General features: G+C 41.2%; 1 protein-coding gene across 6 annotated transcripts in view; it reads right to left on the bottom strand.

Annotated features, from left to right (window-relative positions):
* The window catches only part of LOC126237176 (alpha-methylacyl-CoA racemase), a 141,092-nt gene that overhangs the window by 39,790 nt on the left and 87,275 nt on the right, over positions 1–14,027 (bottom strand). For all 6 annotated transcript variants that reach the window (XM_049947048.1, XM_049947044.1, XM_049947045.1 and 3 more), the window contains exon 4: positions 6,887–7,030. In XM_049947048.1, the coding sequence (XP_049803005.1) occupies positions 6,887–7,030 (144 nt within the window). The remainder of the gene's footprint in view (positions 1–6,886; positions 7,031–14,027) is intronic.

The following is a 14,027-nucleotide window of genomic DNA, read 5'->3' as shown; positions in this document are numbered from 1 at the left end:
TAGCAAGATTTGTTTTCCTACCATCGATTTGCTTTCTCACAAGTGCTGCGAACCCAGCTGACTTTGGGCACAATACGTCCATCGAACCAGAAACTACCTGAGCTGCTTTCATCTCCAGCATCCTCCACCCAGCACATTCCTGTGTGGGCTCTGACCCAAAGCCAGATGTCATATCAACCAGCAGTGTCCTCATGCACACTCTACCTGAACACACTACGCACTATGTCACACATGCAAATGTCTGATCTCTTCCATCTCATCTTAATGAGTTCCACCTTATTTATCGAGATATAGAAATCTACCTAATACTTCTATCACAGAGCTGGCTCAAACCAAATGTTCCCACCAGTTCCATAAATCTAATTGACCATTCCTTCCTAACACATGGCAGATGTAACAGATGAGGATGTGGGGTATGGGTGTACATAAGCTCTGATTTACTGCCTATCATACCACACAAATTCAACAATTATAAGATAAAAAAGTGGGATACATGTTCATGGATACCAAATCCTGTAACCAAAAGTGCCTAAACTGTGTCCTTTACAGACCTGGAGAGGACAATAATTATGCCACTACAATACTCCAAAAATACCTGGGAGTAAAGTTGCACCACATTCTTACACTCAGAGATCATTTCCAAGAAACAAATCTGCCAAGAACATCATATGTAAACTTACTGGCACCACCTGGGGCTCACAGCCAACAGAAAGTTACTCTAGGATGTCCTAGTAATACAATGAGGGTTGCCGCATCATCTGCATTGGAGAAATTACAATTGGAGTGCCACACAGTTCAATTATTGACCCAATGCTGTACTTGCTTTGTGTTAATGATCTGCCATTTTATTTGAATAAGGAGGCCAAGTTAGATCTGTTTGCAGATGATACATGCATTTTGAGAAGTAAGCATCAGCAGAGAACATAATAAATGATGTTTTTGTGAAAACTACTGAATGGTTTTGCACAAATTGGCTAGCTTTAAATTGTGAAAAAAAATGCAATTAATTCTGTTAATACTGTCCAAAATGTCCCACTTCCTATTAACCTAGTATGTCAACAAGAAATAATAAACATGGTAGAAAATTTAGTTCTTAGGTTTGATGAAAATTTAAACTGGAAAAACCAAATAATACATCTGCTATAACATTTAGGTTCAAGATACTTTTGCCACAAGAATAATTCCCATTTGTAGGGCTACAGAAGTCAGTAAGTCATCATAGTTTGTATATTTTCATTCACTGATTTCTTATAGGTAATATTTCAGGTAACTGCTCACTTAGGCAAAATATATTCATTGCACAAAAGAAAGCAATTAGAATTAAGTACGGAATTCACTCACATTTTGCAGGTATCCCTTTAAGCAACTGGAAATATTAACCACAGCCTCACAGTACACTTATTCGCTTATGAAATTTGCCATCAACAATCCATCCTAATTTGAGAATAAGAGGGATTTTCACAATTACAAAACTAGAAGGAAAAATGATTTGCATTACCCTTTAATGCTAACTTTGGCACAGAAAGAAGTAAAGTATGCAGCTAACAAACTCTTCAACTATATATCCACAGGAATAACATATATGACAGATAGCAGAAGTGTTTTCAAATATATATTAAACATGTTTCCCTGACAGTTCTCTCTTTACCAAAGAGGAATTTTTAAATAGAGATAGTCATTGAAAAAAACCTGTAAGTGGCCAGCATATAATAATAATAATTATTATTATTATCATTATCATCATCATCATCATCATTAGTATTATTGTTATGAACTTTATCTAGGGAACAATGAAACAGCCAGGGAAATAGCTTATCGATAAAAAAAAAGCAATGTATTTCCTGCAACAGTTTATTTCTTCTTGAGAGTATGTATATTTCAAGGAAGTCTCCACTAACTGCATCTGATTGACTGTGAAATATATTTCTATCCTGTTTCAGTAAGTGTCAACAATGTTATGCCTACTTCATAATGTGAGTGTAGTTGTTAGGCAGCAATAAACATGAAGTGGATCTGACTTAGAATTATATTCACTTTAAGTATTCCCTAATTCATTTTATTATTTTCTTTATGCGGGATGTTTCTAAAATGAAAGTAAAAAAAATGAGAGGACTGGGAGAATGAGTCATACAGTACTCCATAAAAGCTTACTTTGGAATTTTCCTTTGTGTGAGATCACATGTACAAGATTCGTGTGTCGATTTGAAGTTCTAGATTCGCATATTTTACTGTATCCATTGCTTCTGCCTAATCTTTCACTAATCATATGAAGACCCCTTTGCATTGTGATATATTATGAAATTTCAAACATATGCGAGTACCACAAACTCTTACTGTTATTGTCAATTGTAGGCTTAAATGGAACTGTGCTCTCCTAAAATTTTTGAGAACGGTATGCCTAGCCTCATTCACAACAATCATTCTCTAATTTCATTGCACAATTATGTCATTTTTGAGAACTTCTGGTCATTGTAAGTTAACAGTACGAGTGTTTTGGAAACTTAATTTTTTCATAGCGAATCAATGTTTGTGGTTCACAGTCCTGCTAAGGAATACATCACTGCTGAATATCATTGTATATCAAAGCAAATAAACATGCATTTTTAGAATTTTTGGAAGCTACTACTGTCCTTTGCATAATCTATGAACAATCTGCAGTAAATCGGCATTTGTGATTTAGTTACTGTAGCTGATATTCTAACTAACATATTGTGTTACATCTAGTTTTCCCTTAAAAAGGGAATGCATGTATCATCTGCATTTATCATAAATTAACTCTGTTTTCGAGTTTTCTAGCAACTATAATAATCTCAAAAGCTTTTACCACAGGTTTTTGTGTTGCCTTAACAGAAATCTTGTTTTGTGTGTTTGCTTCAATTCTCATATGAAATAAGCAATGTTGTAGCTCAACAAATTGAAAGACAATCAGTGGGTTTGATTTAAAGTTATTTGTTCAGTGCCTTGTAATACACTGCACCAGTCAAAATGCAGCCACACTGTGAATGTTGTTCTTGAACATGGGATGAGTTGGTTGACATTTGTAAGGAATTCAGACAACTGTCAAATGATTGGCAGCTGCTGTGAACTGGTGTGTTGGAAGAGCTTCTGAGATTTGTATGCATGTGACACCGGTACCAGAAGGACCTCAAGTACAGTCCACTACTGTGAATCCTGTCTCCTTTGCAGAAAGCACAGAATCTGTCATCAGCTGTCTGTCTTACTGTGACAGGCATGTCAATGGTAGATTTAGGCATCCTGTACAGTGTGCACGGGGACCAGGGAGGACTCAGCGTGCAATAAGTTTGAGATCCTGTCTCAAACTGAAACTGAGCCAGTGGGACTCACTTCACTTGTTTTGGGAAGCCTGTTTTTTCTGATGTCAAGAGGATGCGAATACAAAGGGGTAGGGGTCTATTAATTAGGGATCTATTAATTGTAAGCAATTCAAATGTACAATAAATGATGGTAGCCCTCAGGGAAATGGCTGCAAAGGCAGGAAAGGACACCAAGTGCACTCAGCGTGTATCCTTGGGGGCCTCATTCAACACGTTGAAGAGGCTCTCAGTGAACAATGAGGGAACAGGGTGCAACCAATTGCAGATTGTGGTGCATGTTGGAACAAATATGCCTATTGCTGGGCTCTAAGATCATACTTCAGTCATTCCAGTGACTGGCAAAAAATTTGAGGAGACCAGCATTGTGCATAGGTTTCCACAAAGCTCACAATTAAAGCATTTTCCCCAGAACTAATCGTGGAACATGGTTCTGCGTCAAATGGAAGGACTGAACCAGTGACTTCGAATGTTCTGTGACAAGTTTGGTTGCAATTTCCTGGACTTGTGTCATTTGTTTGAATACTGTAGAGTCCCCCTAAATGGGTCAGGTGTTCACTACACATCAGAGGCTGCTACTAAGGTAGTTGACTGTGTGTAGGGTGCACACAAGGGTTTTTTAGATTAAGCACCTCTCCATCTGATCCAGATAATGATAGCTGTAGTAAATCCACAAGCATCAGCAGAAGATCAAAAGAAATGCCTTGTATAGGTGATTATTAAAATTCTAATGTTAAAATGATGAAGCATTTGCAATGAATTGTCAGAGTTTGAAGTGCTCATGAAAAGTGGTGAAACTCACATAATATTAGGTACACAAAACTGGTTGGAACTTGAAAGTGATAGCAGTGAAATTTCTGGGGAAAATTTAAATGTATATCAAAAGGATAGGAAAATGGGAAATGGGGGTGGTGTTTTTGTCACAGTAGACAACAAACTCAGATCCACTGAGATATAAATTGAAGCTGTATGTGAGTGGGCAAGACTCAGTATCAGGGGTGGGCATAAAATGATAACTGGATCCTTCTGTCACCCACCAGATTCATCTCCTAAGATAACCAAAAACTTTAGAGAAAACATCAGTTCACTTGTTGTGAATTTTAAAATTTTCCCAGTGATTTGACTGTTCAAACAAATTTTGGGCCTGCGCCGGTCGTCGTTTAATACCTCGCATGATATTTCAACTGGGCACCTGCCAGTCATCTTCAGGTGAGCTATCGCAGACTGGTGAAAATGGAATGGGAATAAACCATAATAACTAGTACAATGGCAACTACCCTCTGCCAGGCACCTAACAGCAGTTTGCAGAGTATATGTACAGATGTAGATGCAGCGTTGTGGGAACTTTCCCTGCAATACATCCTACGTTCCCGTAACCCTCCTGGCCTCAACCTTCGTTAGTCACTGTCCTCACCCATCCAGCTTCTTCCCTGTTCCCATTCCAGCACTACACAGCCGTCATTTCACCACCACACCCAGTCTTTTAATTTCTTTTATTTCTCTCCATTCCGCTACTTACCCCTTCCTCCTCCGCACCTTCTCTCCTACCCTCCATCTAAACTGCAACACTTCACTGTCCGCCACTCCCACCATACTACCCTTCCCCTCCCCTCCAGAGCCTCCTCCTTACCCCCACCCAGTCGCCACTCCTATCATGCACTGGTGCTGCGGTTCACAGTGTGGTTTCAGAGAGATGGTGTTGACATTCCATACCTTTATTTCAAAAATTTACAAAATAAAAGCTCAAAATTATGCACTCTTGTTTGAATCCACACTGTGCAACAATGCTGGAGTGATTGTTTCACCCTTTGATAAGCACCTGGCACAGTGAGAGTGAATCAAAGGTTGCCATAATTTGTGCTATCAGCTCTTCATCCATATCAATAGGGCTTTTATAAATAACAGATTTCAGCTATCCCCAGATGAAAAAAATCAAGGGGCATCAAATCAGGGGGAACATGCATACAATGCCACCAGCTCACCACACCCTATCCACTTCTCAACAAAGGTCTCTTACAAATTATTTCACATTGCTTGATCATTGTACCAAATACTGTTGCATGTTGAGTTGGTCATTTTGAAGAACTTTGGCAGTATTTTTCTAAGGAAGATTAAGCATTTGTTCGCATTTAGTCATATGGCTGCATGTATGGACCAATCAGATTATTGCCTACCAAACCAGCACAAACAATGACAGCAAAGTGCTCCTCATGACCATGAACAAAGGTAATGTGCAGATCTTTCCATGCCCACATTTTGTGGCTCTTGAAGACACCTTCTGTTGTAAAGGATGCCTCATCCGTACAAAGTATAAAGTATGGGAATTCAGGTTGAATGGCACACTTCTGCAAAAACCACTGGCAGAAGTTGATGAAATGTGGAAAATCTTCTAAGTTAAGTGCTAGAACTTTTTGAAGACATGGCACACTGTGGAACGGCTTACATCCACTTTGCAAGCAACACTCAGGGAGCTCGTTTAGGGTGTGTTTTGCAGTAGTGCTATAAACTTCTCTTCAAACTCTGGCATATGCACTGTGCATTAACGACCGCATCTGTCCAGCCTTCACATCTGCATCGCAAAATGAATTTACTGGGTATCAATGATGACCTTAAAAGCACAGGTGCCATTACAATACATTAGTGGACAACTGAAATGGACCTATCTCTCTTAGGCAGCTGTGGGTGGCAGTGAATGTGCACGGATTTGGCACTTGCTGATTCATAAACTGCTGAATCCACAACTGTTGAGCAGTGAGAGCATTTCTATCCGTTGTGCCATAAGCACAGTATATGTCTGCCCTTTCCTCCCAAGAAAAGCACTCAATTTCCCATCCACTTCTCACAGTACCAAACGCAAGGGTGTGTTTGTGGACACACTAATGCAGGGCGAACCAGACTCTGCAATGTGTGCTGTGTGACACTGTATCAAACAGGCATTTGCACTGCCAAACACAATGCATTCACATCCCAGCAGTTGCTGGAAGAAACTCCATGATGTTGTCCTGCCTGGAATACCTGCCACCATTTTTGCTCTAATAGCAGGTTGTATGCCTACCTTCCCAGCAGTGTATGATGTGGTTAAATGATGCTATATCATTCTTAATTCCTAAATTAGTTTTCATTGCGAGAAGCAACAAAAGCAAGAATTTGTTTTGAACACATAATGCTAATATCAAAGTTTGAATCTTTTTACACAGACCATAATGAATTCTACAATAGGTTGGTGTGTGTCATTTCCTGCCATGATTTTTATCTTCCATCCAGCATTCCCAGCACCATATTATAATCAGACTTTATATTGTCAAATGTTCATGTAACATTCCCTCTCAGTGCAGAATAAACATATTTTAAATTGTAATTGCAGCACAAAGAGAACCTTCTCAAAACATGAGAAAGCTAGCAGTAAATATGTTTGAATTTATCGCCTTTCATTAGCAAATGCTGTAATTAAAAATTTGAATTTCTTTTCAATTTGTCATTGCAGCAGAAACTTTTGAATTTAATTTTCTTGAACACATTTTACTTAATAAGCTACTGACTTAAACATTACTTACCACTCATTGCCACATAATTTAGATCATGTCCTGCTTTTTCACAATAGGTGCCACTCTGACCATATCCTGTAAGTCTGGCATATATCAAAGAAGGATTGTCAGCAAGCAGTATTTCTGGTCCAAGTCCCAACTTTTCCATCACACCTATCATAAATGGAATACAGATAAACTTTAGGAAAAATATTTTGTTACTTCACTTTGAACTGGCAACATATCTTTTTAAGAAAAAGAGAATCAGTTTTATGGATATTTCGAAACTTTGAAGGATGATGTTTCATCTGAAAGCACATAACCAGCTGCAAGTCAACAATCATTAGTTGCCCATAAATAACTGATAACAACTGGTTTCTATTACAAAGTTATTTCTGATTAATGTCTTAGATATATTCATTTTGAGCAGTGTACCACAACACAGCACGTACTCTCAAATAAGTAAACATCCTGTGGTGAGTAATCTTGTTTTCATCCTATTCCATGCTACTGATACACATACAATGGGGTCTTGTGACAGACAGCTTGAAACAGTTATGTATGCCATTTCATGCAGTTATACAATACTTCAAGAAATAAGTAAAGGGTTGAGGCAAGAAAAGTAATATAACCTACTTATCAAAATACTTTTGGAGTAAATGAGACCAAACATCAAATAGTTGAAGCACTGAGTCATTGCAACAGGTACACATAAAAGAATGAAAATTTGCTAGCTTTTGGACAAATTTTTGTTTCAGCCAGTGTACTGTATGTGTTTTGTGTGCCTGTCAACAACTTGACACTTGCTATTTGGAGAGTGATTGCCTTTACTCCACCAAATGATTTACATTTTACCATAACTTGCTGGATAATAAAATTAATTAATACAATGTATCACAATCTGTAATGCTGAGTATTGACAGGGACAAAGATGTTGCTCACTGTTCACTGTCAGGATACCATTTTGTAGAAAAATTCTAAAGAACTGATTACAGGAGAAGAAGATGAATTCTATCAAGAGTCAGCTTACAATTTAATGTAGTCTTTAAGTGATGACAAACACAGAGCACTATATAGTAGAAATTGCACTACTCAGATTAATCATCATCTGCATCTATCAATCACTGGACATGGGCTCACCCAGTATGTGCATTGATTTTAATATATTCCATATGCAAAAATTTCTATCATGAAAATCTACTCAGTATTTGAGAGTGTTATAATTTAGAAAATTCATCCACCACAGCTACCCAAATATGTGTTACAACCCATCCCTCAGTTGATGATTTCTTTATTAATTCTGACACTTCAAAGTTAGTAACTAGTTAAATATAATAGAGGGAAACATTCCACATGGGGAAAATATATCTAAAAACAAAGATGATGTAACTTACCAAACGAAAGTGTTGATATGTTGATAGAGACACTAACAAACACAAACACACACACAAAATTCAAGCTTTCCCAACCCACAGTTGCTTCATCAGGAAAGAGGGAAGGAGAGGCAAAGACGAAAGGATGTGGGTTTTAAGGGAGAGGGTAAGGAGTCATTCCAATCCCGGAAGCGAAAAGACTTACCTTAGGGGGAAAAAGGGACAGGTATACACTCGCGCGCGCACACACACACACACACACACACACACACACACACACACACACACACACACACAGATGTCAGTCGAGGCGGAAGTACAGAGGCAAAGATGTTGTTGAATGACAGGTGAGGTATGAGTGGCGGCAACTTGAAATTAGCGGAGGTTGAGACCTGGTAGCTAACAGGAAGAGAGGATATATTGAAGGGCAAGTTCCCATCTCCGGAGTTCTGATAGGTTGGTGTTAGTGGGAAGTATCCAGATAACCCGGACGGTGTAACACTGTGCCAAGATGTGCTGGCCTTGCACCAAGTCATGTTTAGCCACAGGGTGATCCTCATTACCGACAAACACTGTCTGCCATGGACAGTTTTTTGCTGGTCATTTCCACATAGAGAGCTTCACAGTGTAGGCAGGTCAGTTGGTAAATCACGTGGGTGCTTTCACACGTGGCTGTGCCTTTGATCATGTACACCTTCCAGGTTACAGGACTGGACTGTTTGTGGTGGGAGGGTACATGGAACAGGTTTTACACTGGGGGCGGTTACAAGGGTAGGAGCCAGAGGTTAGGGAAGGTGGTTTGGGGATTTCACAGGGATGAACCAAGAGGTTACGAAGGTTAGGTGGATGGCGGAAAGACACCCTTGGTGGAGTGGGGAGGATTTCATGAAGGATGGATCTCATTTCAGGGCAGGATTTGAGGAAGTTGTATCCTTGCTGGAGAGCCGTGGAACTGGTTATTTGCTTCTGTACCAGGTCGGGAGGATAGTTGCGGGATGTGAAAGCTGTTTTCAGGTTGTTGGTGTAATGTTTCATGGATTCAGCACCAGAGCAGATTCATTTGCCATGAACACCTAGGCTGTAGGGAAGGGACTGTTTGATATGGAATGGGTGGCAGCTGTCATAATGGAGGTACTGTTGCTTGTTGGTGGGTTTGATGTGAATGGATGTGTGAAGCTGGCCATTGGACAGATGGAGGTCAACGTCAAGGAAAGTGGCATGGGATTTGGAGTAGGACCAGGTGAATCTGATGGAACCAAAGGAGTTGAGGTTGGAGAGGAAATTCTGGAGTTCTTCTTCACTGTGAGTCCAGATCATGAAGATGTTATCAATAAATCTGTACCAAACTTTGGGTTGGCAGGCGTGGGTAACCAAGAAGGCTTCCTCTAAGCGACCCATAAATAGGTTGGCATACGAGGGGGCCATCCTGGTGCCTATGGCTGTTCCCTTTAATTGTTGGTATGTCTGGCCTTTGAAAGTGAAGAAGTTGTGAGTCAGGATGAAGCTGGCTAAGGTAATGAGGAAAGAGGTTTTAGGTAGGATGGCAGGTGATCGGCATGAAAGGAAGTGCTCCATCGCAGTGAGTCCCTGGACGTGTGGAATATTTGTGTATAAGGAAGTGGCATCAATGGTTACAAGGATGGTTTCCAGGGGTAACAGATTGGGTAAGACTTCCAGGCATTCGAGAAAGTGGTTGGTGTCTTTGATGAAGGATGGGAGACTGCATGTAATGGGTTGAAGGTGTTGATCTACGTAGGCAGAGATACGTTCTGTGGGGGCTTGGTAACCAGCTACAATGGGGCGGCCGGGATGATTGGGTTTGTGAATTTTAGTAGGTAGAAGGTAGGGGTGCGGGGTGTTACCAACCCAAGTTCACCACAGGATCAACATAGCTCAGCTTTAACCAACACCTTTTCGACTTCTTTCACACCAGATCTCCAGTTGCTTTCTAGTTCACCTTTATCTCTCCTCATATATTTTTATTTTCATTTTCATTCCAGCCTCATGTTACACTTTCCACCTTCTAATACCATGTCACCCTCACAACATCCCCACAACAACCCCATTAAGTTTTATTTACATTCCCTCTGCAAACCTGCCTTCGCCCTAGCCAGATTACGCTCCCATATTTTATTTACTCAGACTTGTCTGACATTTGGCATTACCCCCAAAGGCCTCACACTTAATGTTCCCATCTCTGGCTGTAACCCTTCTTTCCATCAGTCCCTATACCAGTTCCAAACTGAACAATCCATAGCCCTCACCCGCTTAATCCTTCACCTACACATCAACTCACCCAATGAACACACCTGTCAACTCTTATCCTTAATAAAAGTCCTCAATCTTTCCTCTCCCACATCCACACCGGCTGTTCAGAGCATCCTCCTACAGGCCAACCACAAATTAGAACAGCATACTACCCTCCACCTCAAAAAACTATCCAATCTCCTGGTTTCCCACCTCCAGAAAGGCAACTCACTCACCCTCTACAACCTTTCCAGCAAACCTCAACCTCCTCTCATTGCACACACACCCCCAGTCTCTCCCATCTACTCAATCTCCCACTTCCAGCTCCACTCCCCCCAAAACCTCAAAATTCTAATCAACACAATCTGGAACCACAACACCCTAATTCAGTAGTTAACCTTTCCTCCAAACCTCTCTCCCAATCCGAAACCTCTGTCCTATCCAAAGGCCTCACCTTCAGCCCTACTCCCAGATTCAACCAAACAGCCCTCGTCAAAGATTTGCACTCGTACTCTCTGCTGGAAATATCACTTTGCCATAAAAAAAATAATCCTAATCCTACTCCTAATGATCCAACTCCCCAAGACACTATCCAAATTCGTTATTCTTCCGGCGGACAAGGGTTCCACAACCGAGGTAATTGATCTTCAGGAGTATGTGGCTGAGGGACTGTGTCAGCTTTCAGACAACACTACATACAAAGTTTGCCAAGGTAATCCCATTCCTGATGTCCAGGCAGAGCTTCAAGGAATCCTCAGAACCTTAAGCCCCCTACAAAACCTTTCATCTGACTCCATCAACCTCCTGACCCCACCGACACCCTGCACCCCTACCTTCTACCTACTTCCTAAAATTCACAAACCCAATCATCCCGGCCGCCCCATTGTAGCTGGTTACCAAGCCCCCACAGAACATATCTCTGCCTACGTAGATCAACACCTTCAACCCATTACATGCAGTCTCCCATCCTTCATCAAAGACACCAACCACTTTCTCGAATGCCTGGAAGTCTTACCCAATCTGTTACCCCTGGAAACCATCCTTGTAACCATTGATGCCACTTCCTTATACACAAATATTCCGCATGTCCAGGGACTCACTGCGATGGAGCACTTCCTTTCATGCCGATCACCTGCCATCCTACCTAAAACCTCTTTCCTCATTACCTTAGCCAGCTTCATCCTGACTCACAACTTCTTCACTTTCAAAGGCCAGACATACCAACAATTAAAGGGAACAGCCATGGGTACCAGGATGGCCCCCTCGTACGCCAACCTATTTATGGGTCACTTAGAGGAAGCCTTCTTGGTTACCCACGCCTGCCAACCCAAAGTTTGGTACAGATTTATTGATGACATCTTCATGATCTGGATTCACAGTGAAGAAGGACTCCAGAATTTGCTCTCCAACCTCAACTCCTTTGGTTCCATCAGATTCACCTGGTCCTATTCCAAATCTCATGCCACTTTCCTTGACGTTGACCTCCATCTGTCCAATAGCCAGCTTCACACATCTGTCCACATCAAACCCACCAACAAGCAACAGTACCTCCATTATGACAGCTGCCACCCATTCCATATCAAACAGTCCCTTCCCCACAGCCTAGGTCTTCATGGCAAACGAATCTGCTCCAGTCCTGAATCCCTGAACCATTACACCAACCTGAAAACAGCTTTCGCATCCCGCAACTATCCTCCTGACCTGGTATAGAAGCAAATAACCAGAGCCACTTCCTCATCCCCTCAAACCCAGAACCTCCCACAGTTGTTGTTGTTGTGGTCTTCAGTCCTGAGACTGGTTTTATGCAGCTCTCCATGCTACTCTATCCTGTGCAAGCTTCTTCATCTCCCAGTACCTACTGCAACCTACATCCTTCTGAATCTGCTTAGTGTATTCATCTCGTGGTCTCCCTCTACGATTTTTACCCTCCACACTGCCCTCCAATACTAAATTGGTGATCCCTTGATGCCTCAGAACCTGTCCTACCAACTGATCCCTTCTTCTGGTCAAGTTGTGCCACAAACTCCTCTTCTCCCCAATCCTATTCAATACTTCCTCATTAGTTTTGTGATCCACCCATCTAATCTTCAGCATTCTTCTGTAGCACCACATTTCGAAAGCTTCTATTCTCTTCTTGTCCAAACTATTTATTGTTCATGTTTCACTTCCATACATGGCTACACTCCATACAAATACTTTCAGAAATGACTTCCTGACACTTAAATCTATACTCGATGTTAACAAATTTCTCTTCTTCAGAAACGCTTTCCTTTCCATTGCCAGTCTACATTTTATATCCTCTCTACTTTGACCATCATCAGTTATTTTGCTCCCCAAATAAGAAAACTCCTTTACTACTTTAAGTGTCTCATTTCCTAATCTAATTCCCTCAGCATCACTCGACTTAATTTGACTACATTCCATTATCCTCGTTTTGCTTTTGTTGATGTTCATCTTATATCTTCTTTTCAAGACACTATCAATTCCGTTCAACTGCTCTTCCAAGTCCTTTGCTGTCTCTGACAGAATTACAATGTCATCGGCGAACCTCAAAGTTTTTATTTCTTCTCCATGAATTTTAATACCTACTCTGAATTTTTCTTTTGTTCCTTCACTGCTTGCTCAATATACAGATTGAATAACATCAGGGAGAGACTACAACCCTGTCTCAGTCCCTTCCCAACCACTGCTTCCCTTTCATGTCCCTCGACTCTTATAACTGCCATCTGGTTTCTGTACAAATTGTAAACAGCCTTTCGCTCCCTGTATTTTACTCCTGCCACCTTCATAATTTGAAAGAGAGTATTCCAGTCAACATTGTCAAAAACTTTCTCTAAGTCTACAAATGCTAGAAACGTAGGTTTGCCCTTTCTTAATCTAGCTTCTAAGATAAGTCGTAGGGTCATTATTGCCTCACGTGTTCCAACATTTCTACGGAATCCAAACTGATCTTCCCCGAGGTCAGCTTCTACTAGTTTTTCCATTTGTCTGTAAAGAATTCGTGTTAGTATTTTGCAGCTGTGACTTATTAAACTGATAGTTCGGTAATTTTCACATCTGTCAACACCTCCCACAGAAGAACCCCAAAAGTGCCCCACTTGTGACAGGATACTTTCTGGGACTGGATCAGACTCTGAATGTGGCTCTCCAGCAAGGATGCAACTTCCTCAAATCCTGCCCTGAAATGAGATCCAGCCTTCACGAAATCCTCCCCACTCCTCCAAGAGTGTCTTTCCGCCGTCCACCTAACCTTCGTAACCTCTTGGTTCATCCCTATGAAATCCCCAAACCACCTTCCCTACCCTCTGGCTCCTACCCTTGTAACTGCCCTCAGTCTAAAACCTGTTCCATGCACCCTCCCACCACAAACTATTCCAGTCCTGTAACCCGGAAGGTGTACACGATCAAAGGCAGAGCCACGTGTGAAAGCACCCACGTGATTTACCAACTGACCTGCCTACACTGTGAAGCTTTCTATGTGGAAACGACCAGCAACAAACTGTCCATTCGCATGAACGGACACAGGCAGACAGTGTTTGTTGGTAATGAGG

The sequence above is a fragment of the Schistocerca nitens genome, chromosome 2 (genome assembly GCF_023898315.1).
Source record: "Schistocerca nitens isolate TAMUIC-IGC-003100 chromosome 2, iqSchNite1.1, whole genome shotgun sequence".
NCBI lineage: Eukaryota > Metazoa > Arthropoda > Insecta > Orthoptera > Acrididae > Schistocerca > Schistocerca nitens.
This window is presented reverse-complemented; position numbering and strand designations above follow the sequence as displayed.